Source organism: Rhinatrema bivittatum, chromosome 6, assembly GCF_901001135.1.
Source record: "Rhinatrema bivittatum chromosome 6, aRhiBiv1.1, whole genome shotgun sequence".
Classification (NCBI taxonomy): Eukaryota; Metazoa; Chordata; class Amphibia; order Gymnophiona; family Rhinatrematidae; genus Rhinatrema; species Rhinatrema bivittatum.
In genome coordinates this window covers 9,069,534-9,093,052 of record NC_042620.1, presented here as the reverse complement: position 1 = coordinate 9,093,052, position 23,519 = coordinate 9,069,534, and the positions used below count along the sequence as shown (strand labels likewise).

General features: G+C 47.4%; 1 protein-coding gene across 6 annotated transcripts in view; it reads right to left on the bottom strand.

Moving 5' to 3' along the window:
• Nucleotides 1–23,519, bottom strand: part of TTLL4 (tubulin tyrosine ligase like 4) — a 373,628-nt gene that overhangs the window by 96,296 nt on the left and 253,813 nt on the right. For 5 of the 6 annotated variants that reach the window (XM_029605017.1, XM_029605021.1, XM_029605019.1 and 2 more), the window contains 2 exons: nt 19,208–19,342; nt 6,480–6,617 (listed from right to left, as the gene is read on the bottom strand). In XM_029605017.1, coding sequence (XP_029460877.1) covers nt 6,480–6,617; nt 19,208–19,342 — 273 coding nt within the window. The remainder of the gene's footprint in view (nt 1–6,479; nt 6,618–19,207; nt 19,343–23,519) is intronic. The other variant, XM_029605022.1, reaches the window with a different exon arrangement.

Sequence of the window (23,519 nt, the reverse complement as noted above, 5' to 3'; positions counted from 1 at the left end):
GCGCTCCTCAGTGAGAAAAACCCTGCCCAGACGAGTGTCGAACAGGGCTCCTAGGAACTCCAAGGACTGGGAGGGAATCAATTGGTTCTTGGCCAAATTGACCATCCAACCCAGGAACTTCAGCAGCTGAAGAATCCGGTCTACTGCCGAGCGACAAAAAGATTCTGGCTTTGCCCGAATGAGCCAATTGTCCAGATAGGGATGGACCAACAAGCCTTCCTTCCGAAGCTCCACTGCCACCACCATGACTTTGGTAAAGTCCTTGGGGGCCATGGCTAGCCCGAAAGGAAGAGCGCAGAACTGAAAATGGTGACCCAGTACGGAAAACCTGAGGAATTTCTGGTGAGTGGTCCGGATTCTGATGTGCAAATATGATTCCGTGAAATCCAGCGATGCTTGATTCACCCCCTTGTGTACTGACGCAATGACAGACCACAGAGTCTCCATGCAAAAGTGGGGCACTTGAAGACATTTGTTAATCCTCTTCAAATCTAGGATGGGCTGGAATGTGCCTTCCTTCTTGGGCACCACGAAGTAGATGGAATAGCGGCCCCTTTGTGGCTCCGGCGGCGGAAACGGAACAATGGCTCCGAGAGAGTAGACGGCGCAAAGTGTCCCCTATTGCCTGACGTTTCTCCCTGTATGAACATGGGGAAACGAGAAAGTGGTCTCGAGGTAACCGAGCAAAATCTAAAACGTAGCTGTGTATTATCACCTTGAGGATCCACTAGTCCAATGTCAGTTTGGCTCACTCCTTGTAAAACAGAGACAACTTACCTCCAATTACCAGAACGGAGGAATGGACCTGCCTCGCCTCATTGCACTGACTTAATCCCTCTTGCGGCTTGGGAGGTCCCAGATCTGCCAAACAGACGCCCTCGAAAGGGCTGGGACCAGGACTGTTGTCTGCTTACATTCTGTCGAGATGAAGAGCCCGCCAAGTGGGGGTAAAGCTTATCCATCGCCTTGCTAATTTTGAGACACAAATCCAGAGTATCCCACTCACGAAAAGAGTCAGTGACTGACAGATGAAAAGGAAAGAACCTGGTCGGACCTCGAAGCCCAACCATGATCGGATCCAAGGACCCCATCCGAGAGTACTCCGGAGAGTTGTCAATGCCCAATTCCTTTAGGATCGCTGGAATAAGGGGTCCTAACTCGTCCCTCCAGAAGAGACAGACCACCATCTCCGTCCATCCCATGGGACCCTGTATTGGAAAAAGGTTCCTGGGCAAAATCGGGATCCACCCCCGGAGGGAGCTTGCCCCTGAAATCCTGCTCCTCTGACTCAGACCTCAGAGGAGAAGTCCGCCCCTGGGCAAGACAAAGTGATCCGAAGGGGGCCCTTAGCCTTCCCGCCCCCCTGCTCCATCTAGAGGTCTGGACCTTTTAAGGGTTCCGGCCCCCAGAACCGTCCAATTGGTGTCCAGCATTGCTGCCTGACTGCCTTTTTGCCGCCCTCCAAGCTTTGAAAGACTTATGCAGGAGCATGACAAAGTCAGGGGAAAAAGAGGAGGAGGAGAAGTCCGAAGCCCCTCAGGGCTCTCCTCTGCCGGCCCAGGTAATTCATTTGACTGTCCGACTCCCCCGGAGGCTGCTCTCTGCGGGGACAAAGGAGGGGGGGGGGGGAATTCCCCTCCCCCTCCATGGTTTGCGCCACTGCGCAAAACGTTGACAAAATGGCTTCCATTCCCACACTCAGCAGGAACGGATCTTGTGAGGCCGATATGGTCTGGCAAACCCCCTGGGCTCTCTGCTCGGCTTGAAAACTTCGCTCCTGGTGCTCCCCGAAGCTCCCTCACCGCGGGGAAGGCAAGCCGAACATAGGCCGTCCCTTGAGATGCGCGCTCCCTTGTTGCCGCACACGCAGCATAACCGAAGCTCTGGGGACGGGACGGCAGAGCAGAGAAAAAAAGCCCGCAGCGGGAAGAAACCAGCGCACAAGGGAAGAGAACGGAGAGTCTGCCCGGCAGGCAAGCGCGCAATATTTTTATTTAAAAAAAAACAAACCAAAACAATTCAAACCTGCAGGAACAGATCCTGTCTTCCTGGGGTGAGTGAGTTGGGCTCCCCGGTATCACCCCCGAGGCAGTCGACAGACCATGCCTGCTTTATCCCACCTGTGAGTGCTTAAATTGGCTGCATTCCCAAGCTTTGTTCAGCTGCGGCGGGACCTCCTGAACATGCTCTTCAGAGACTGGAGGCTAGATTGTTCCCTACGGGTCTCCACAAGGGGGAATTTATTTATCGCGTCTTATATACAGTCGTTCGGTTTCGCCATCACAACGGTTTACAAAGTTTCGATGTTTAACAGAGTTTCCAAAAGGGTCTTATGATTGTTAACATAGATATTGTTGGTTTTATAAATGTAGTTCGGTTGTCGAATTATACAGGTTTCGGTTATGTGTTATATTACTTTCTTGCATTGGTTCCACATATTTGCATAGGATCCGTAGGAGGGAAGTGGTGTTTGAGAGTCATTGGATGATTTGGCAGGCTTTGGTAAACATCCAGGTTTTTAGATCTTTTTTGAAAGTTTTTAAGTTTTATTGAGTCCTAAGTTCGATTGGGAGGGTGTTCCAGAGTTTGGGGCTTCCTAGGGTTATAGCTCTCTTCTGAGTTGAGGTGAGTTTGGAACGAGCAGGTGGAATCTTTAATAGACCTTTATTACTGATCGGAGGTTTCTGCTTGGAGAGTGTAATTGTATGGATGTACTTAGCCAGTTTGTTTGTTTTTTGTATATTATTTTGTGTAATATGGATAGTATTTTGTATTCTATTCTAAATTTTATTGGGAGCCAATGCAGTGACATAAGTGTAGGAGTAATGCAATCATGTTTTTTAGTTCCAGTGAGTATTCTTGCGGCTGCGTTTTGGAGGATTTCGAGTGGTCGGATGGTGTTGATAGGTAAGTTGAATAGCAGGAAAGTAATAAAATACATTACTTCACGTGAATAGCAGGAACTGACAATTCAGCATCACACTGCCGCACACTGCTCTCCAGGTAACCACGTCCCACCTCTCCTCTCTGTCAACCCAGGCCTGCTCAACACACTACACTATGGAAAACTTCCAGCCTACTACTAAACGTTTCACCAGAGCTCAAGCACTGCCGTCCCTGTACAGCAGAAACTGGAACTTGCTGTCACAAACTGTCTCCTCTTTTTTTTCTAACATAATGAGTAAAAGAAAGTTCACAGCCATAAGAGAGGAATCCAGGGAGCAGCAGTGCAGGGGGAGAGAGGTAAGGCAGGGGAATGAGGGAATCAGCACCACCGGCTTTCAATCCCTCCTCTGTCAAGGACTAGAGCACCATAAAGGGCCACCGACCCCCCTGCTTGACCAGGAGGATAACCCCCCACACCAGGGACCTGTCTACTCCTGGGATCCATTTGTCCAACAATCCAGATGACTGCAGGTTTTGCAACTCTTTCTGCTGGGTACAGAGAAATACTAAGGGTATGTAGGTGGCACACTAAGTCATATGGCAATATCGGTGAAACTTTTTTCTCTGTCTTCATCTGCTGGCAGGGAGGCAAAACCCAGGAGTCTGGACTGATCTGGGGTATGAACAGGAAAGCTGTATTACCTGCCTTATCCACAGTGGAAGGCAGGGTACACTGAAAAAGTCACAAAGACAGAAAATACTACAATACAAACATGGTCATACATAGGAAAATTAGTTCTTACCTGTTAATTTTCGTTCCTGTAGTACCACGGATCAGTCCAGACAGTGGGTTGAGCCTCCTTTCCAGCAGGTGGAGACAGACTAAAACTTGAAGGATGCCCTATATCAGGACAGAGCCTATCCTCTACCCCTTCAGTATAACGTATGTCAAAGCATAAAACAACAAACCCAAGAATAGGATCAAGCAAGTAACTGTAAAGCTCAACGGAGCAAATATAGAATAATGTAGAAAACATGGTATACCTATACACTCTTGCATCAACTTGGTATAAGAAAACGACCAAGGCTTCCGGTGTAATTGCTCAGTAATCTTGCACAAAGAAATATATGGAAATCTGCAGACCTGCAAGAAAACAAGCTTCGAGAGGAGACAGACAGGGAAGGGCGTCTGGACTGATCCGTGGTACTACAGGAATGAAAATGAACAGGTAAGAACTAATTTTCCTTTCCTGTACATACCCGGATCAGTCCAGACAGTGGGATGTACCAAAGCTTCCCTAAACTGGGTGGGACCGAGACAGTCCCGCTCGAAGCACTTGCCGCCCAAAGGAACCGAACACCGGAGCGTGTACATCCAGACGGTAGTGCCGAGCAAAAGTGTGCAGAGACGTCTAAGTGGCGGCCCTGCAAATCTCCTGCGGGGAGACAGATTGACTCTCCGCCCACGAAGTAGCCTGAGAACGCAGAGAATGGGCCTTCAGACCCTCAGGAAGCGGACGACCTTGACAAAGATACGCCGAGGAAATGGCTTCCTTCAACCACCGCGCAATCGTGGTCTTAGAAGTCTGTTTACTGCGGTTGGGACCACTCCAAAGGACGAAGAGATGGTCCGATACCCGGAAGTCATTGGTGACCTGGAGATAGCGAAGCAAGACTCGTTTTACATCTAGCCGACGAAGGTTGCCACCTGCCGTACCCGCAATCTCCTCCGGACAGAACGCTGGGAGTTCGACAGACTGGTTGACATGAAAAGCGGAGACAACCTTAGGCAAGAAAGAAGGAACCTTCCTGAGAGAAACCCCGGAATCCGAGAAACACAAGAAGGGCTCCCGACAGGACAGTGCTTGAAGCTCGGAAATACGGCGAGCAGAGGAAATAGAGACCAGAAAGACAGTCTTTAGAGTAAGATCCTTGAGTGTAGCGTGGCGAAGAGGCTCGAAGGGAGCCGCACAGAGAGCACGAAGGACCAGGTTGAGACTCCACGATGGACACGTGGCCCGAGGGGGGGGGCGGAGGGGTCCAATGCCCCTCAGGAAATGAATCACGTCAGGGTGAGCTGCTAAGGCATGACCGTCCACCCAACCCAGGAGAGAGCCGAGCGCAGAGACTTGAACGCGAAGAGAACTGAAGGAGAGGCCCTTAGAGAGACCCTTCTGAAGAAAAGAAAGAATCAAAGGAATCGAAGCGGAGCGCGCAGGGACACCTGCCTCCGTACACGCGGACTCAAAAACTTTCCAGATGCGCACATAGGCCAGAGAAGTCAACTGCTTCCGGGCTCGCAGCAGGGTGGAGATGAGCTCCTCCCTATAATCTTTGCGCCTCAGACGACGCCATTCAAAAGCCAGGCCGCAAGACAGAAGCGATCGGCCTGGTCGAAAAATACAGGCCCCTGCCGGAGGAGATTAGGGAGATGACCGAGGCGCAGGGGCCCGTCCACCGCTAGATTGATGAGATCCGTGAACCACGGCCTTCGCGGCCACTCGGGAGCGACGAGAATCACCGGTCCCCGGTGGAGCTCGATTCTCTTGAGAACTTTCCCCACCAGTGACCACGGGGGAAACACGTACATAAGGATGTCCGCTGGCCAAGGTAGAGCCAGAGCATCCACGCCCTCTGTGCCGTGCTCCCTCCAGTGGCTGAAGAACCGATTGGCCTTGGCATTGCGCAGAGTCACCATGAGGTCGAGATGAGGAGGACCCCACCTGTCCACTATCAGAGCCATGGCTGCGTCCGAGAGCTCCCACTCTCCCGGATCGAGCGACTGCCGGCTGAGGAAGTCGGCTTGAACATTGTCTTTTCTGGCGATGTGAGAAGCCACAAGGCACTGTAGGTGACGCTCCGCCCAAGCGAGGAGACGGCTGGCTTCTAAGGCTACCAGGGGACTGCGAGTGCCCCCTTGGCAATTGATGTAGGCCACTGTCGTGTTGTCGGACAGGACTCGCACCGCCTTGCCACGGATCAGGGGAAGGAACTCCTGAAGCACCAGGCGGACTGCCAAAGTTTCCAGTCGATTGATGTGTCAGCGCATCCCAGCTCTATTAATCTCGCTGACAGTCAGATACGAACTCCTAGTCCCAGTCTGCACCTCCTTCCATTGCCTGACCCAAGGGGAGGGAAATGACTGGCAGGACTGCTGAGTGACAGGCGTCTTCCTCCTTTGGCCACTTTCATGAGGCAGGTTGGAAGCTGCAGATCATCCCCTCTCCTTCTGAATGCTGGGGTAGACAAGGGTCCATGTAGCAGACTGGACATTACAGTGTCCGGTTACCTTTATAACCAGACACCGCACAATTACTTCAAAAACCAGTCTGTGCGGTCCAAAACCGGGCAGTTGGTCACCCTAATACAGTCTTGGGTGGATGAGCAGACTAGTCTTTCTACTGTCATATTTCTAGGACTTTTCCACCTGCATAAGGAAATTCTCAAAGAAAATCTAGGCAGTAGTTTATGTTTGAACACTACTTATGCGCAGACTGTGTACCTAGGTGACCCCTTAATGTTACAATGTAATTTAGGAGAGGAGGGAGGAAGGAACTCATGGGAAAAGGCGTGTGAACTTGGACGTAACGCACCTGATGCTAGAGCTGCTGGCGCTTATGCCGTTCACCACTATTTCTTCCTTGGGAGGAAGGACGAAACCAGCCAGGTTCATGAGATCTCGAATCATTTGCCCCTTGATAGTGATGTCCAAAGAAGAATTCGAATGAAGGCTGAGGAGAAACATAAGAAATAACTGAAGATGCAGTGAGGGCTTCTCCCTACTCACATCCTGTCCTGTAATTCTAGATGGACAGCTCTTCATTCGTCACCATGCTTCCTCTCGGACAGCTGCAGTTTTACATCCTGTCCCTTCTTAACTCTCAGCTCGCATTTGCCTTTTCAGTCTGTAGCCTCGGAGCCCTCCTTGCACATCTCTAATTTCTGTAGCCCTGTTTTCATTTACTGCACTACTGACTGGATTCAATATTTTCCAGGTTCTGCTGCTGCCCAGATCCACCTTTCTCCTTTGGCTCTCTTATGCAGCAACTATTTTCTTTCCTATGGCATCCCTTGGTGCTAAAGACTCCCTGTCAACATGCAGCACAAAGGAAGTAATATACTTACTGGGTGAGAGGACAAATTCATAGACAAAAAGGTTATCAGCCAAAACTTGTTAAAGGAGTAACATGAAATGTGTGTGATTAGTCTTCTTCATCCATTAGATTCATCAGCAAGTTTGTACAACATGAACCAACAACAATGATGAATATATAAACAATTCTTGTTTGGATTACACCAGCAGCATTTGATGATAAAGTAACATGCAACATATATAAAAGGAGAAACATTTCTACAAAGATCTGCTACTAGAGAATCCGTGCTCTGCTTGCAGAAATGGTTCTTCTGAAAACTGCCCGGCTAATATGCAGGTAAAATTATACCCATACACCCTGTACGCACGTAATTTAAGTGCACCAGGACTCCGGGCGAGGTTTACATTTACACAACCCGTACACCCTGTACGCACGTAATTTAAGTGCACCAGGACTCCGGGCAAGGTTTACATTTACACAACCCGTACACCCTGTACGCACGTAATTTAAGTGCACCAGGACTCCGGGCAAGGTTTATTTTACACAGCCCATACACCCTGTACGCACGTAATTTAAGTGCACCAGGACTCCGGGCGAGGTTTACATTTACACAACCCATACACCCCGTACGCACGTAATTTAAGTGCACCAGGACTCCGGGCGAGGTTTATTTTACACAGCCCATACACCCCGTATGCACGTAATTTAAGTGCACCAGGACTACGGGCGAGGTTTGTTTTACACAGCCCATACACCCCGTACGCACGTAATTTAAGTGCACCAGGACTCCGGGCGAGGTTTACATTTACACAACCCGTACACCCTGTACGCACGTAATTTAAGTGCACCAGGACTCCGGGCGAGGTTTACATTTACACAACCCGTACACCCTGTATGCACGTAATTTAAGTGCACCAGGACTCCGGGCGAGGTTTACATTTACACAACCCATACACCCTGTACGCACGTAATTTAAGTGCACCAGGACTCCGGGCGAGGTTTACATTTACACAACCCGTACACCCTGTATGCACGTAATTTAAGTGCACCAGGACTCCGGGCGAGGTTTACATTTACACAACCCGTACACCCTGTACGCACGTAATTTAAGTGCACCAGGACTACGGGCGAGGTTTGTTTTACACAGCCCATACACCCTGTACGCACGTAATTTAAGTGCACCAGGACTACGGGCGAGGTTTACATTTACACAACCCATACACCCCGTACGCACGTAATTTAAGTGCACCAGGACTCCGGGCGAGGTTTACATTTACACAACCCATACACCCCGTACGCACGTAATTTAAGTGCACCAGGACTCCGGGCGAGGTTTACATTTACACAACCCGTACACCCCGTATGCACGTAATTTAAGTGCACCAGGACTCCGGGCGAGGTTTACATTTACACAACCCGTACACCCTGTACGCACGTAATTTAAGTGCACCAGAACTCCGGGCGAGGTTTACATTTACATAACCCATACACCCTGTACGCAGGTAATTTAAGTGCACCAGGACTCCGGGCGAGGTTTATTTTACACAGCCCATACACCCCGTACGCAGGTAATTTAAGTGCACCAGGACTCCGGGCGAGGTTTATTTTACACAGCCCATACACCCCGTACGCACGTAATTTAAGTGCACCAGGACTATGGGCGAGGTTTGTTTTACACAGCCCATACACCCTGTACGCACGTAATTTAAGTGCACCAGGACTCCGGGCGAGGTTTACATTTACACAACCCATACACCCCGTACGCACGTAATTTAAGTGCACCAGGACTCCGGGCGAGGTTTATTTTACACAGCCCATACACCCCGTACGCACGTAATTTAAGTGCACCAGGACTCCGGGCGAGGTTTACATTTACACAGCCCATACACCCCGTACGCACGTAATTTAAGTGCACCAGGACTCCGGGCGAGGTTTATTTTACACAGCCCATACACCCCGTACGCACGTAATTTAAGTGCACCAGGACTACGGGCGAGGTTTACATTTACACAACCCATACACCCCGTACGCACGTAATTTAAGTGCACCAGGACTCCGGGCGAGGTTTACATTTACACAACCCATACACCCCGTACGCACGTAATTTAAGTGCACCAGGACTCCGGGCGAGGTTTACATTTACACAACCCGTACACCCCGTACGCACGTAATTTAAGTGCACCAGGACTCCGGGCGAGGTTTACATTTACACAACCCGTACACCCCGTACGCACGTAATTTAAGTGCACCAGGACTCCGGGCGAGGTTTACATTTACACAACCCGTACACCCTGTACGCACGTAATTTAAGTGCACCAGGACTCCGGGCGAGGTTTACATTTACACAACCCGTACACCCTGTACGCACGTAATTTAAGTGCACCAGAACTCCGGGCGAGGTTTACATTTACACAACCCGTACACCCTGTACGCACGTAATTTAAGTGCACCAGAACTCCGGGCGAGGTTTACATTTACATAACCCGTACACCCTGTACGCAGGTAATTTAAGTGCACCAGGACTCCGGGCGAGGTTTACATTTACACAACCCATACACCCTGTACGCACGTAATTTAAGTGCACCAGGACTCCGGGCGAGGTTTACATTTACATAACCCGTACACCCTGTACGCACGTAATTTAAGTGCACCAGGACTCCGGGCGAGGTTTACATTTACACAACCCGTACACCCTGTACGCACGTAATTTAAGTGCACCAGGACTCCGGGCGAGGTTTACATTTACACAACCCGTACACCCTGTACGCACGTAATTTAAGTGCACCAGGACTCCGGGCGAGGTTTACATTTACACAACCCGTACACCCTGTACGCACGTAATTTAAGTGCACCAGGACTCCGGGCGAGGTTTACATTTACACAACCCGTACACCCTGTACGCACGTAATTTAAGTGCACCAGGACTCCGGGCGAGGTTTACATTTACACAACCCGTACACCCTGTACGCACGTAATTTAAGTGCACCAGGACTCCGGGCGAGGTTTACATTTACACAACCCGTACACCCTGTACGCACGTAATTTAAGTGCACCAGGAGTCCGGGCGAGGTTTACATTTACACAACCCGTACACCCTGTACGCACGTAATTTAAGTGCACCAGGACTCCGGGCGAGGTTTACATTTACACAACCCATACACCCTGTATGCAGGTAATTTAAGTGCACCAGGACTCCGGGCGAGGTTTGCATTTACACAGCCCATACACCCTGTATGCACGTAATTTAAGTGCACCAGGACTCCGGGCGAGGTTTGCATTTACACAGCTCATACACCCTGTATGCACGTAATTTAAGTGCACCAGGACTCCGGGCGAGGTTTACATTTACACAACCCGTACACCCTGTACGCACGTAATTTAAGTGCACCAGGACTCCGGGCGAGGTTTATATTTACAAGCATTTTGAAAAGGGTCTTGCATTTATAGGAAGACTGGCAATGAACTGAGGAAAAGCCTGAATAAATGTGCCTAAGTTACACCAATTTTCAAAGCTAGTATATTATGCTATGAAATCTACGCCTGATACTTTGTGCCAGGGATACACATACACTTTTACATTTTGAAAAATATGCGTATACATTTTTCCAAAGTCTCTCTGGCACAAAGTATCAGGCGTAGATTTCATAGCATAATATACACTTAAATGTGGCGTTCTGTCAGGATGCTATTAAGTCCACCTGATCTGAAAGAGGCACATTGCTGCCCCGGACAGTTCCCACTCTTGGGGGTCTAGTCTTTTCCGACTGAGAAAACCCACCTGAACCTTGTCCACCTGAATAAGTGAGATCCTCCAGACATGACAAATATTGTTCCACCCAGTGACCCAATTCCTGGGCTTCTTGAGCCACCCCTTGACTCTTGGTTCCTCCCTGCTGGTTGGTAGGAGCTCCTGTCGTTGCATTGTCCGATAGAGCATCCTGGTTCCCCTTTATCAGGCAACTGAAGTTACTGTCGACACATTATCCAATGGGAATCTTACTGTTGGAGAGCGCAACCATGGAAGAAAGAAGAGCAATGCGTCTGCGAACCGCCCTCATCTGCCAACAGCTGATATCCTCCGACAACTCTCCCGCCGCCCACCAGCCCTGTGCTGCTTGATGCTGGCAAATGGCTCCCCAGCCTTTCAGACCGGTGTTGGTGGTCAGTACCACCCACTCCGGGATCTCCAAGTCCACACCCAGCTCTAGTGGCCCAAGAGAGTCACTTGGAGTTCCCCTCATAGTGGTAGCCACAACTGGAGCCCCTCTGCACAGAGGATTCCATCAGGAGAGACGAGCTCTCTGAAGTGGCCTCATCTGCGCACCTGCCCCAGAAATCAGAGCAAGTGAAGAAGCCATAGAACCCAAGCCTTGCCCCAGATTGTGAGCATCTAAAGCCGCAATAACCAGCAGTCTTGCAATTGCAATTTCAGCACCCTGTCCTCTGCCACATCTAGTATCAAAGCAGGCTGCTAGTACTCCAGTGACCAGGTTGGAACCATGTTGCTCAATGCCAGACTCACCATCCAACCCAGGGTCTGTAAAATCTGCATGACATGTGAAACCAGCTTCCACCAAATGTCATTTGACTTTCTTCAAACTAGTCAGTCACCCAGATAAGGATACACAAACACCTTTCTTTCGTATGGATGCTGACACTATCACCATCACCTTGGTGAAAGCAAGAACACTCAAACTGAAAATGCTCTCCTAGCCCAATGGAGCGAAAAATGTATTTGCTTTTCAGAGATGGGAAATAGGTAGATACACTTCTGTGACAACCAGAAAAGGTCACAAAATCTTTGCATACAGCCACAATCACTGAGTGTAGGGTCTCTATTCGGAAACATGGTACACTCCAAGCCATCTTCACCCTCACTTGACCTAGACTGGGCTGATATGTACCTTCCTTCTTCGAGACCCCAAAATAAATGAAATACCATCCTCCGTTGACACCTAGACAATCACTTCCAGATGTTGTAGACTTTGCATAGAGCAAACTATTCACCTTCCTTATGTATCAAATTAGAACTAGTACCTTCTTTCCTCGGAACTATGAAGTAGAAGGTAGAACTACTTTATCGTGGCTACCCTTTGGGACCTGGGATCCATCTTGGTCCACCACCTGCTTACCTCTGGAGACATAAAGAGTGAGCAGGAAGCCTTCATGAACTGAGCACAAAGACTAAGGTGAAGTCTTCTCTTATGCCTGCCAGGCCCACTGGCCCAAGGTCACCCTGGTCAACCCTTGCAAGAGAGTGAATCTCCCGCGAAGAGTGGATCAATTTCCTTTTACTGCACGCCAAGTCCTGCGGCTGCCAGTCACCTGTATCTATGCGGAGAACCCTTTGCCTGGCTAGTAGCGCTGGGGAAAGGCTAAGGACCAATTAAGTCCCTAGACAGTACCACCTTAGAAAGTGAAACAGGCTACCAGCCTCTTTATCCTCTTAGTGCCCAACTAAAGACTGGCAAGGCCCAAAAGCAGATACCATAGCTACCCCTAATGGTAAGACTAAACCTTTCTGATTAGCATAAAATGAAATTCCAGTCCCCTATCCCAAGGGACCTTCAGGACCGCAAACCTACGACATGGATTGCTGCCTACTGTGCACCCACTGAATTGAAGTCACTCCCCTCCTGTCAGTGAATCCTCTGCAAGAGGAGGGGAAAACCAAACAGGCAATATAGCCTGCTACTCTCCAGCCCTGTCCTCGGAGCATCCCATCCTTAATAAACTAGGAATGAAGCAGAACAGAGAAAGGAAAAGAGAAATCCCTTCTTGTTTTTCCAAGAATGCTCAGCAGCCCGAAGGACCTGTCTGGGTTATAGGGATCTTCAAAATACCTCATCAGAGGTTTCCAGAAGAGACCTCTCGGGGCCCCTGCGCAGGCTAATCTCCCAAGCCAGGCAGGAAACCGACCCATAGTTAGGGGAAGTAGCACTGGGAGCACTCATCTGCAGAGCTATCTGGACCTTAAGTCTGGCTTCACAGAAATCCAGAAAGGCCAGCCTGAAAAGGTTGTCAACCAAGGCCTACTCCTGGCTATCTGGGTTACAACCCTCCTAGGAGCAAACTGCCCCTCCTTAATCAATTTCCAGCTAGGATACTGCAGGCAGACCAGCCTGCTCCTCCCGGAAAATGAATTATCTGCATCCCAGAGGAAAAAAGGGAAAATCCTGAAACTTTCTGAATCCCTAATACACAAGCGATTGAGGCACCATGCAGGAACACTTCCCGCCGACTCCCCCATACTGGACACTGGCTTCCTGTGCTCAGTGGAAACCACCATATCCACGAGGGACGCGGCATCCCAGTCGCACTGTACTTCAATTCCTCAGGAAATCAGAACCGGGATCCACTGCATTCCAGGCCTGCTTCCTCAAGGAGTCTCCCTGCACAAGCCTCATACGCGCTGTTTCCATTCATCGGGGCCTAAAATGGACGATCTGAGCAGGTCTCTTCTGCAACATCTCGTCCCACAGAAAAAAAAACCCTAAAATGGCTGCATTTCGCGCCCTCCCAGACACGACTCTTAGCTCCAGTGAGGCAAATGCCTAGCTGCTCGTGGAGGTGGTAAGCTCACAAGCAACATCAGCTTAAACCTTTGAAACTCTTCCTGACTACTACTACAGCGGGATCTGCCACAGTAGGTGCGTGGTGCATAAAGCCTCATAGAAATACTGGCTCCGTCCAAACTTCTCCCTATCCTCAGGCAGCGCATCTTATCAACCGGGATCCACAGTGCAGGCTGGACTACAGTGCCCTTGTCCTGAAGCCTCACTCCACTGCTGATATCCTTAGCTGCTTTTTTTTTTTTTTTTTAAAGGATAAATTAAACTTTATACTTTCCTTTGCGTCGTCTTCAGAAGGCCAGGAGGGAACCCACTCCAGATGGGGGGGGGGGGGGGAGAGAAGAGATCTGGGAATGAGGGAGCCAGTACCACTGGCTATCAGACCCACCTCACGGCACTGGTAAGAGACAAACAAGGGCTACCGAACCCCTACTCTACCAGGGGTAGGTATATAAAAAAAACGTTTAAATAAATAAATAAAAATAAATCATGCTCGCTACCCAGACACATTACACATATCCGGTGAGGGTCAGTAATGGACATTGTATGGGTGCAGTCCGGGAATAGACGGAATCCGGATGCCATGGCCTGTGAAAAAATTTAGCCGTGGTGCGGTCGACGGGAATCGACCAGAATCAGGTAAAAAAACTTACCGGACCACCGCGGACATAAAAATGAAAACGCGGGACCCCTGTGAGGTAGAAAGTTGTATAGTAATTCCGTGAGGAAAATTCCTGTCAGGAATCTCTGTGGGGCTCCTTAAGCCCCGTGGCTACTGCTGTGCGGAAAAAAGAAGACTGAAGGGGGACCCCTGCTGGTTGCAGGGTTAGTGCCATCCTGGGCATACCCAGTAGGTGCCAGTCAAAGTTCTAGAAACTGACAAAAGTGTTCCGTGATTGGGCTCCATCCTGTGATGTCACCCATGTGAGGACTACCATCCTGCTTGACCTGTGAGAATACAAATAATCAACAGACCTTACAAGAGAATCAATGCAACGAAGTAGCTCAGTTTTTTTTAAGACAAAATTGAAAAATTAAGAAAGAAAATCCCAAACACAACCAAACAAGAGATTAAGATGCTCACTAGGGACGTCAATTTATGGTCAGAGTTTGAAGAGATATCACACAATGAAGTTGAGAACATGATAAAAAAAGCTGAACCCGGCTCCTCACTCAATTGACACCATACCCATAACAGAATTAAAAAAATAGCCAATACAGTCGCTCCAAAACTAACCAATATTATCAACCTCTCTCTAGAAGAAGGATCTATGCCAGATATACTAAAAGGGGCCATAATCAAACCAATCATTAAGAAAAAGAACCTGGTCCCCCTAAATCTGAGCAACTATAGACCAGTTTCAAACTTACTTTATTTATTTATTTGTACGTTTTTATGTACCAAAGTTTAGCTAGAGGCCTTCATTCCGGTTTTCATTTAAAACAACGAATTACATGTGCAGAAACCATTGGTATAACAGAACAGCAAACTGGTGTAACAACGAGTTACATGTAACGAAATAACTGGTATAACATAACAGGTCTAACAGATGAGGACAGGTTATAACAACGGTTATGACAACGAATGCAAATGGGTTCTTACCTTTAATAGCCAAACTGAAAAAACTGTCCAAAAACAACAGAGCACTTAGAAAGTAATAACATACTATATCCTGCACAACATGATTTCCGTAAACATTACAGTTAGCTCTATCAGACAACATATTAAGAGGATTTGACACAGGAACACACTACATCCTGGTTCTACTAGATCTCTCAGCAGCATTTGACACCGTGAACCATAAAATACTTATCGATAGACTAAAAGAAATAGGACTCATTAACAAAACAATAACCTGGTTTGAGTCATATCTAAGAAATAGATTTTTCCAAGTACAAATCAAAAACTCCCTATCTGAAAAAATTAAGCTACAAACAAGAGTCCCACAAGGATCAGCCCTGTCCTCCACACTTTTTTTTTTTATTTATTTATTTATTTTTTTAACATTTACCTCCTCCCAATATGCCACCTACTCGCAGGACTCGGAATCATCCACTACATATACGCAGACGACATACAACTACTGTTACACATCACAAACACCATTGAAGAAACAATGAAACTAGCCAAAATGTTTCTAGAAATAATAAAACAGCTAATAAACAAAACGGAGCTAGTAATAAACATTGACAAAACAGAATTCTTACACCTGGAACGAAAAAATATTCACCCTATCCAGCCTTCAATCACAATTAAAAATAACCAAACGGTGGATTTAGCCATGAAAGTACGGAACCTAGGAGTAATAATTGACCAAGAACTAAACATGAAACAACACATTTCACAGAAACTAAAGGAAGGGTACGCCAAACTAATGGTCCTCAGAAAACTGAAACCCTTACTAACTCTGAACAATTTCTGCACAGTTCTACAGGCAATGATATTCACAAGAACAGACTACTGTAACTCCCTGCTACTAGGATTACCTCAAGTTACCATTAGACCACTTCAAATACTACAAAATTCCGCTGCGAGAATATTGACAGGCAAAAAAAAAAAAAAAAAAAAAATAGACCACATCACAGGAACACTTGCTGCTCTACATTGGCTACCTATCGAACAAAGAATACAATACAAAGCACTGTGTATAATCCATGGCTTAACACGGCACTTCGAGTACAGGTAGCACACAGAAACCTAAGATTGGCTAATAAAGCAGTACTAACTGTCCCCTTTGTTAAATCAGCGCGCCTTACTCAAGTAAGGGAGAGAGCACGGTCGCTGGCTGGACCTGTTCTGGGGAGCTCCATGCCACTCGAACTTAGCTTCAGGTTACTTTGTAATCTATTTAAAACTAATCTAAAAACCTGCCTTTTCAAACAAGCTTTTTACAAAGACGAAGAGGAGGAGGGAAACAAGTAAATGCTAAGTAAGCACCAAGTAATCAGTTTCTTCTTTAACATCACAAAATACATATTAACACTAGACCTGAACCATTTTAGCAGTTTTTCAACCAACATTTAAGCTTTAATTATCACATAGCTCTATTATTAAAATTATGTTACTGTTCCATGTTGGCACATGTATAACTTGTAATCTATACCAATTAACCTTGAATATCCTTGTGTGCCTTTTTGTAAACCATTGTGATGGTGATTTAACTTAACGACGGTATAGAAAAGGTTTTAAATAAATAAAATCTACACAATCGAGCACCCAGAAAACCGCCCAGGGAAGCACCTTAAGCTGGCTGTTCTGACTCCCAAAAAAGCACCTAGCTAAGCTGGCCACTCGGACGCCGAGATAGGTGCTCAGCTAGATGGTTTTCAGGACGCTCGGACACCGACATAGGCCCCCCCCAAGTCAGTGCTGACACTTAACTCGTGCCCTGACCATGTCGGTAAAAACCTGCATTAAAAAACCCGCACTAGCATTAGCGCGGCTCCCTGCATTGCCTCCTATAAGAACCTCCACATGCAGCAAGGCGCTAGAAACCTTGGGGTTCAGATTGACCAGCAACTGAACCTCAAAAAACACATCAATGCTGTCCTTAAAGAGGGATTCTACAAACTAAATGTCATGAAAAAACGGAACCCGCTACTTCATGCCAGTGATTTCCGCACCGTCATCCAGGCCACACTAGCGTCCAAAATGGATTACTGCAACTCCCTCTTCCTAGGCCTACCCTACTCCTCCATAAAACCCCTCCAAATGCTGCAGAATGCAGTAGCCAGAACTATCTCCAATGCACATAAATATGATCACATCTCCCCAATCCTCAAGGACCTGCACTGGCTCCCCATCCCATCTCGTATCCTCTATAAAACCCTCACCACTATTCACAAAGCCATATACACACACAACTCCAACTAGCTCGACGAGCCCCTCCGCCTCACATGCCCCAACCGACCTACCAGGACCTCTAACAAAGGGACCCTCCATGTGCCCTCATTAAAGAAAGCTCACCTCACATCCACGAGGGATCGGGCGCTCTCCATTGCTGGCCCCATGCACTGGAACGCACTCCCGACCTCTCTCAGGCTAGAACCATGCATCATAAAATTCAGATCCCAACTAAAGACTTGGCTTTTCAAACAAGCCTTCCCCCAAAACCCCTAACAGCCCCCCTCAGCAATTCCCCATAGTGCTATATAATGTTATAACATTTTTCATTTTGCCTTTGCACTTGTTTCAAGTTTTTCAAATTTTCCTACTGTTTTTGCCCTTCTGCCTTCTGTTCTTTCCTATTGGTTTAATTTGTATCCCTTCCCCCTGTTTTTTGTAATTTCTGCTCTTTAGTTCAATGTAAACTGATATGATGTATTTTACTAATATCGGTATGGAAGACTCCTTAAACAAACAAATGATTAGCTAATCGCCTCCTTTGCATGCTGTTAGCATGCATTTGCGCAGGAAAAGCCGCGGGTCTGAGCGCATTTGTGCATGCTTTTTCCTGCACACAAAACCCTTATTACATCACCTTATAGGGCTTTGCGCACCTTATTACATTGGCTAATATCTGCAGAAAATGCAGGCACAAATGACTACAAATACTATGTCTCTGTTCTAAAGCTGACAGATTAAAAGAACCTGAGAACTCTGCAGCAATGTGGGCAGTTGGATTATTGCCCCCTTGTGGCAAAATGAGGATCTTTGTGCCTATTGTGAGTCCTTGTTTTGCCCTGGGACATTGTTTTCCTTAGCGAGAAATCTTTTCCTTTTCAAACACTGATCTAACCTGCAGCATCCTGTAGTTATTGGCAGTCAGGACTAAAAGAATTAATCTTGCTACCTTAATCTAAAATAAGGCTTAGATTTCATGCTCTCCAGGAGCTGTAATGTTGTAACAGTCTGCAGTTTAACTGGTCAAGGAGTCAGTGCTTTGAAGCCCACATGGAACTGGCTTAGAATGTGTCAGAACTCTAGTCTTGACTAAGAAGCACAGCCAACCAGGCCTGTTTCATGACCCTGTCCCACATCTAAAAGGTATTTAGTGGACAATGTTACTGAAGCTTCCCCAAACACTTACTATTAAAGGTTACTTTAATTAGGTAGTGTTATTTGTACAATCCTCTCTTCTTTTCCCTGTTTGTCTCCAGGTTGTATTTTTCATGGTCATTGTTCCTTCTTTTTCTTAATAAACTTCTTGGTTTGTTAGTCCTGTGCCCAATCAGTGATCCACAGAAGTGAGTTATTAGATAAATTGCAGTATTTTTGTCTCTCATCTGTAGGTGTGATCCCTGGGGTCTCACTGTATCTAGAAACCACTATGGATAACTTACAGAACAGGTTACTTGCCCAGAGGTAAGCAGGAACCCAGCTGGCAGGCAGGAGGCTGTCAATATAAGAGAGAGCTTGTGCAGATGCAGGCAAGGACTGAAATGCTTGGTAGACCACTCCAAGGATGTTCAGTGCCTGTTAGAGGCAGCAATAAGGTGTTATGTGACACCCCTCAATGTCTTACATTGACATGATGTACAAACTGACTTGCTAATAACACTTACTGAATATGATGGGAAAAAATGTGTGATTCCATGATGCAAGTTTTATGGGAAAGGGTAACTAGATAGGCTTTTATGAGATTTGCAAAAGAATCAATAGAGGGGACAACTACATGCCAAGCATCAGGGTGCAGGACAGACTGTGCTGCATACCTAGGGGAAATGTTGACTTCCAGAATCCAAGGCTTAAGATTCTCATCTAGGATAATATCAAATCCAAAGAGTTCATGGCAGCAGTAGGGCTTCTGTACATACATCTTCACCAGACTGGTCACGTAGGGTTCAGACCTGGGGGAAAAGGTGGATATAGATATGAGGAATAGAATTTTACAGAAACAAAAGCAGCATGGAAAGGAGCAGATGAGGACCACTTGCTCGTTTGTGCCTAACTTATTCAATCTGTTATCTTCTCGCCCTCTCCACTGCCACTAAAGTACAACGTGTCTGTCCTGTCCCAAGCTCCTATAGCAGCTGATAACCTGCTCTCACTTAAAGTACATTCTGACTTATTTTTTAGCTTCCCTCCCCCCTTCATTTTCATATCAGCTCTTGTCCTTGAGCTGTTCTTTCTTTGAAAATGCTGCCTTCTGATACTTTATTGATATTTTAATTTCCTTAGTGTTCGTGTAGGTCAATCCCAACGAATGGGTTATGCACCTCTGCCAGCAGATGGAGGCAGAGCAAAAGCTGACATCATGGCTATATAGTCCCGCCTCGACATCAGGCCGCCAGTATTCACCAGCAGATGGAGGCAGAGCAAAAGCTGACATCATGGCTATATAGTCCCGCCTCGACATCAGGCCGCCAGTATTCACCAGCAGATGGAGGCAGAGCAAAAGCTGACATCATGGCTATATAGTCCCGCCTCGACATCAGGCCGCCAGTATTCTCCAGCAGATGCTGGACATGCAATTCCCTTCAGGGGATTGCCTGAAAGATGGAAAGGAGATGTCTAGTAGCACCGCTTGCCTCCTGAAGTGTTACCGTGTGGTCCCTCCCTCAGTAGAGTGCCTCAGTCCGGTAGCCTTGACTAGCATGGCCCTAAATTCCAATTAGTGGTTGCAGGCCAAGAGAGGTTCGGAGGTGAAGGCTTTAGCCTTCTTCCCCCATAGCCGGACTCGTTCCTGCTCTCAGCCAGGGAGGGCTAAGCTCAGGTAAACGTTTTAAACTTAAAAATAAGTCAGCAACAGGATGACAGCAGGAGAAGGGTCCGTTCCCTCTACGTTCAGCTGTCCCACTCACGTCTCTGGGGATTCTGTGAGGTTATTGAGCAACCTTTTGGCTAGGCCTCATTTCCAAGCTTCTACCATTTTGGCATGAAGTAGACCGCGGGGTACTTTCAGGCGCTTTTTTGCTGCAGACTATGGACCGTCCAGGTATGCACCCAGTTTAGGTGTCAGTCCTGGGCGTCCAGTTTGGGCATCCAGTGGGACAAGCAGCCTAGACACGTGGGCTTATATGCACATTTTGTGTGTCCATATTAGGAGCGCTTGTATATGTGCGGGAAAGCTAGGCGTGAGCCTTCATCGGGCTGTGTGCTTATAGCATGGCACCTGCGGCAAAGAAACCTAAGCGCCTATCTGTACTCCCTGCCACATCAGAGCCATTCAACCGGAGCTTTAAGCCTATGTCAGTGCTGCCTGGATCCTCAGGGAGGGTTTCTTCCTTTTGATTTTGCTGATGATGGTCCATCTCCTCGGTCTGAAGGGAATGGGACCAAGGGAGACATTGCAGGGGTGTCTCCTCTCTTGACTGGTTTGCGGGCCAAGTCCTTAGGGAACACTGGCTCGCATGATATCAGGTTTGGACCTATGAGGCCTGGAATAGACCCAGCCTCCTTTTCCTGGGTGGAATTCTTCCAGGGTTTATAGACATTTCTAAAGAGTCAGTCTGCTGAAGCAGCAGTTCCTATTAAGGTAGGTCCAGGCTCTCTGAGTGATCCTCCGCCTGTTTCCACAGTTAAGCACCTTAGTGCAGTGAGCTCTGACAAAGCTCGAATGCAGCTGATCAGGATGATACCGATAACGATGGGAGCTCTCCTGATGAGGAAAGTTGATATTCCCCTAGATTTGGAGCCATATATAACTCTTCTACTTTTTTTTTCAGAGAGATGAGTTGCCAGGTCTGATATCTCAGACTCTGAAGAACCTCAGAATGGCTGGGCCTGACTCCTTGGGGACACGGGATTCTATTTTGATCACCCTCTACATGCTGCTTCTTTCTTTCCCCTCTTGGATGCAATCCAGGAGTTGATTGATCTGGAATGGAATGCGTTGAGAGTACTTTAAAGGAGGATGCGCCTTAGCAGGTTTATACCCCTTGGACCGCAGGCTAGAGAGCAGTTGCATTTTCCTAAGTTGGATGCTTTGTGGGTTCTGCCACAAAATATACTACCATACCAGAAGAGGGAGATGCGACTGAAGGATGTTCAGGATAGGAGGATTGAGGTTATCCTGAAGCAAGCCTTTGAGGCAGTAACAATGAACTTGCAATTTGCTTCTCGTTGTGCCTTGGTAGCTCAGGCTACCTTGCGGCTTTGTTAAGAGTCCGATGGCGTTGGAACCGATTTAGGACCTATGGTAGAACCGGGGGCTGCCTTCCTGGCTGATGCGGGCTGAGACTTGGTACGCACAGCCTCCAGAGGGGCTGCTTCAATTACTGTGGCCAGGCAACAGCTGTGGATTTACAACTGGACTGCAGATATATTTCAAAGTACAATTTGCCTAAGCTGCCTTTCAAAGGCTTGCTTTTGTTTGGCAACGATTTGGATAAAAATGGCAAGTAAATGGGGAGAGACCCAGGTCCCATGTTTGCCGGAAGATAAGAAGCCAGTTTCCCAGACTTCTCAGGCAAGTGGCCGCTCTCAAGACTACTGGCGTTTTCAGCCTTATAGGAGAGGTTCTCCCCAGAGATCCTGTCCCTTCCATAGATTTCACTCCTTTTGCTCCCGAGATCTTTGAAAAGATATGGGCTCTGGAGGCAGAACCCCTCGGTCTTCCCAATGAAGGGGTGCGGGCTCACCTGGCGGTGCAGAAGATAGATGACCACATATCCAGGTTTTTTCCCCCACAGGTGGGCACAGATTACTTCAGATTAATGGGTTCTTGAAGTAATTCAAGAATGGGCTATGCTCTAGAATTTCTTCGCATTCCTCCATATGCCTTCATGGTCTCTCCATGCAACTCTCCTCAGAAGAGGGTATAAGGGTGACCAAAATGATAAGGGGCATGGAACGGTTTCCCTATGAGGAAAGGCTAAAGAGGTTAGGGCTGACTGCGGGGGGGATTTGATAGAGGTCTACAAAATCATGAAAGGACTTGAATGTAAATTATTTAATGTAAATCGGTTATTTACTCTCTCAGATAATAGAAGGACTAGGGGGCACTGCATGAAGTTAGTAAGTAGCTCATTTAAAACAAATCGAAGAAAATTCTTTCACTCAGTGCATAGTTGCCAGAGGATGTGGTTAAGGCAGTTAGTATAACTGGGTTTAAAAAAAGTTTGGATAAGTTCAGAGAGGAAAAATCCATAAACTGCTATTAATCAGTAAGGAATAGTAGCTTGAGATCTATTTAATGTTTGGGTACATGCAAGGTACTTGTGACTTGGATTGGCCACTCTTGGAAACAGGATGCTGGGCTTGATGGAGCCGTGATCTGAGACAGTATGGCATATCTTATGTTCTTATATGGAAACATCACAACTGCCCTTGATTCTGAAAGTGGAGATCCTGGTTCCTGCATTGCAGTGAAATACAGGCAGATATTCCATTAATTTTGTCGTGCCCAAGAAGGAAGGGTCATTTCAACCCATACTGGATCTCCAGGGCATCCATTGACATCTACGAGTCACACATTTCATAATGGCGGTTCAAACAGGGGGAGTACCCTATGTCTCTGGATCTGATGGAGGCGTATCTGCATATTTCCATCCAGCAGGAACATCAGTGGTTCCTCCGATTTGCCAACCTTGATTGTCGTTACCAGTTTCAAGCCTTGCCTTTTGTACTAGCCACAGCACCCAGGACATTTTCCAAGGTCATGGTAGTGGTGGCCTTTTGCAAGGAGGGCATTCTAGTTCACCCCTATCTGGACGACTGGTTGATTCGAGCCAAGACACTGGAAGATAGTCTTTGCATTTTCCACAGGGTGGTTTCCTTGCTATAGGAACTCAGCTGGGTGGTGAATCTGGCCAAGAGCAATTTGCAGCAGTCTCAGATGCTGAAGTATTACGGGGTTCGATTCGATACAAGACAAAGCAGAGTGTTTCTGCTGGAGTCTTGGATCCTCTCGCTGATGCTGCGAGTCTGATCCTTGCGGAACTCTGTTCGTCCAACTGTGTGGTTTTATCTACAGGACCCGAGGGTTGATGGCTGCCATAAAAAGTGGTTCTCTGGGCGAGAGCACATATGCACCCCTCTTCAGCATGCCTTGCTCTTCCAATAGAGTCTACAGTCTAAGAATTA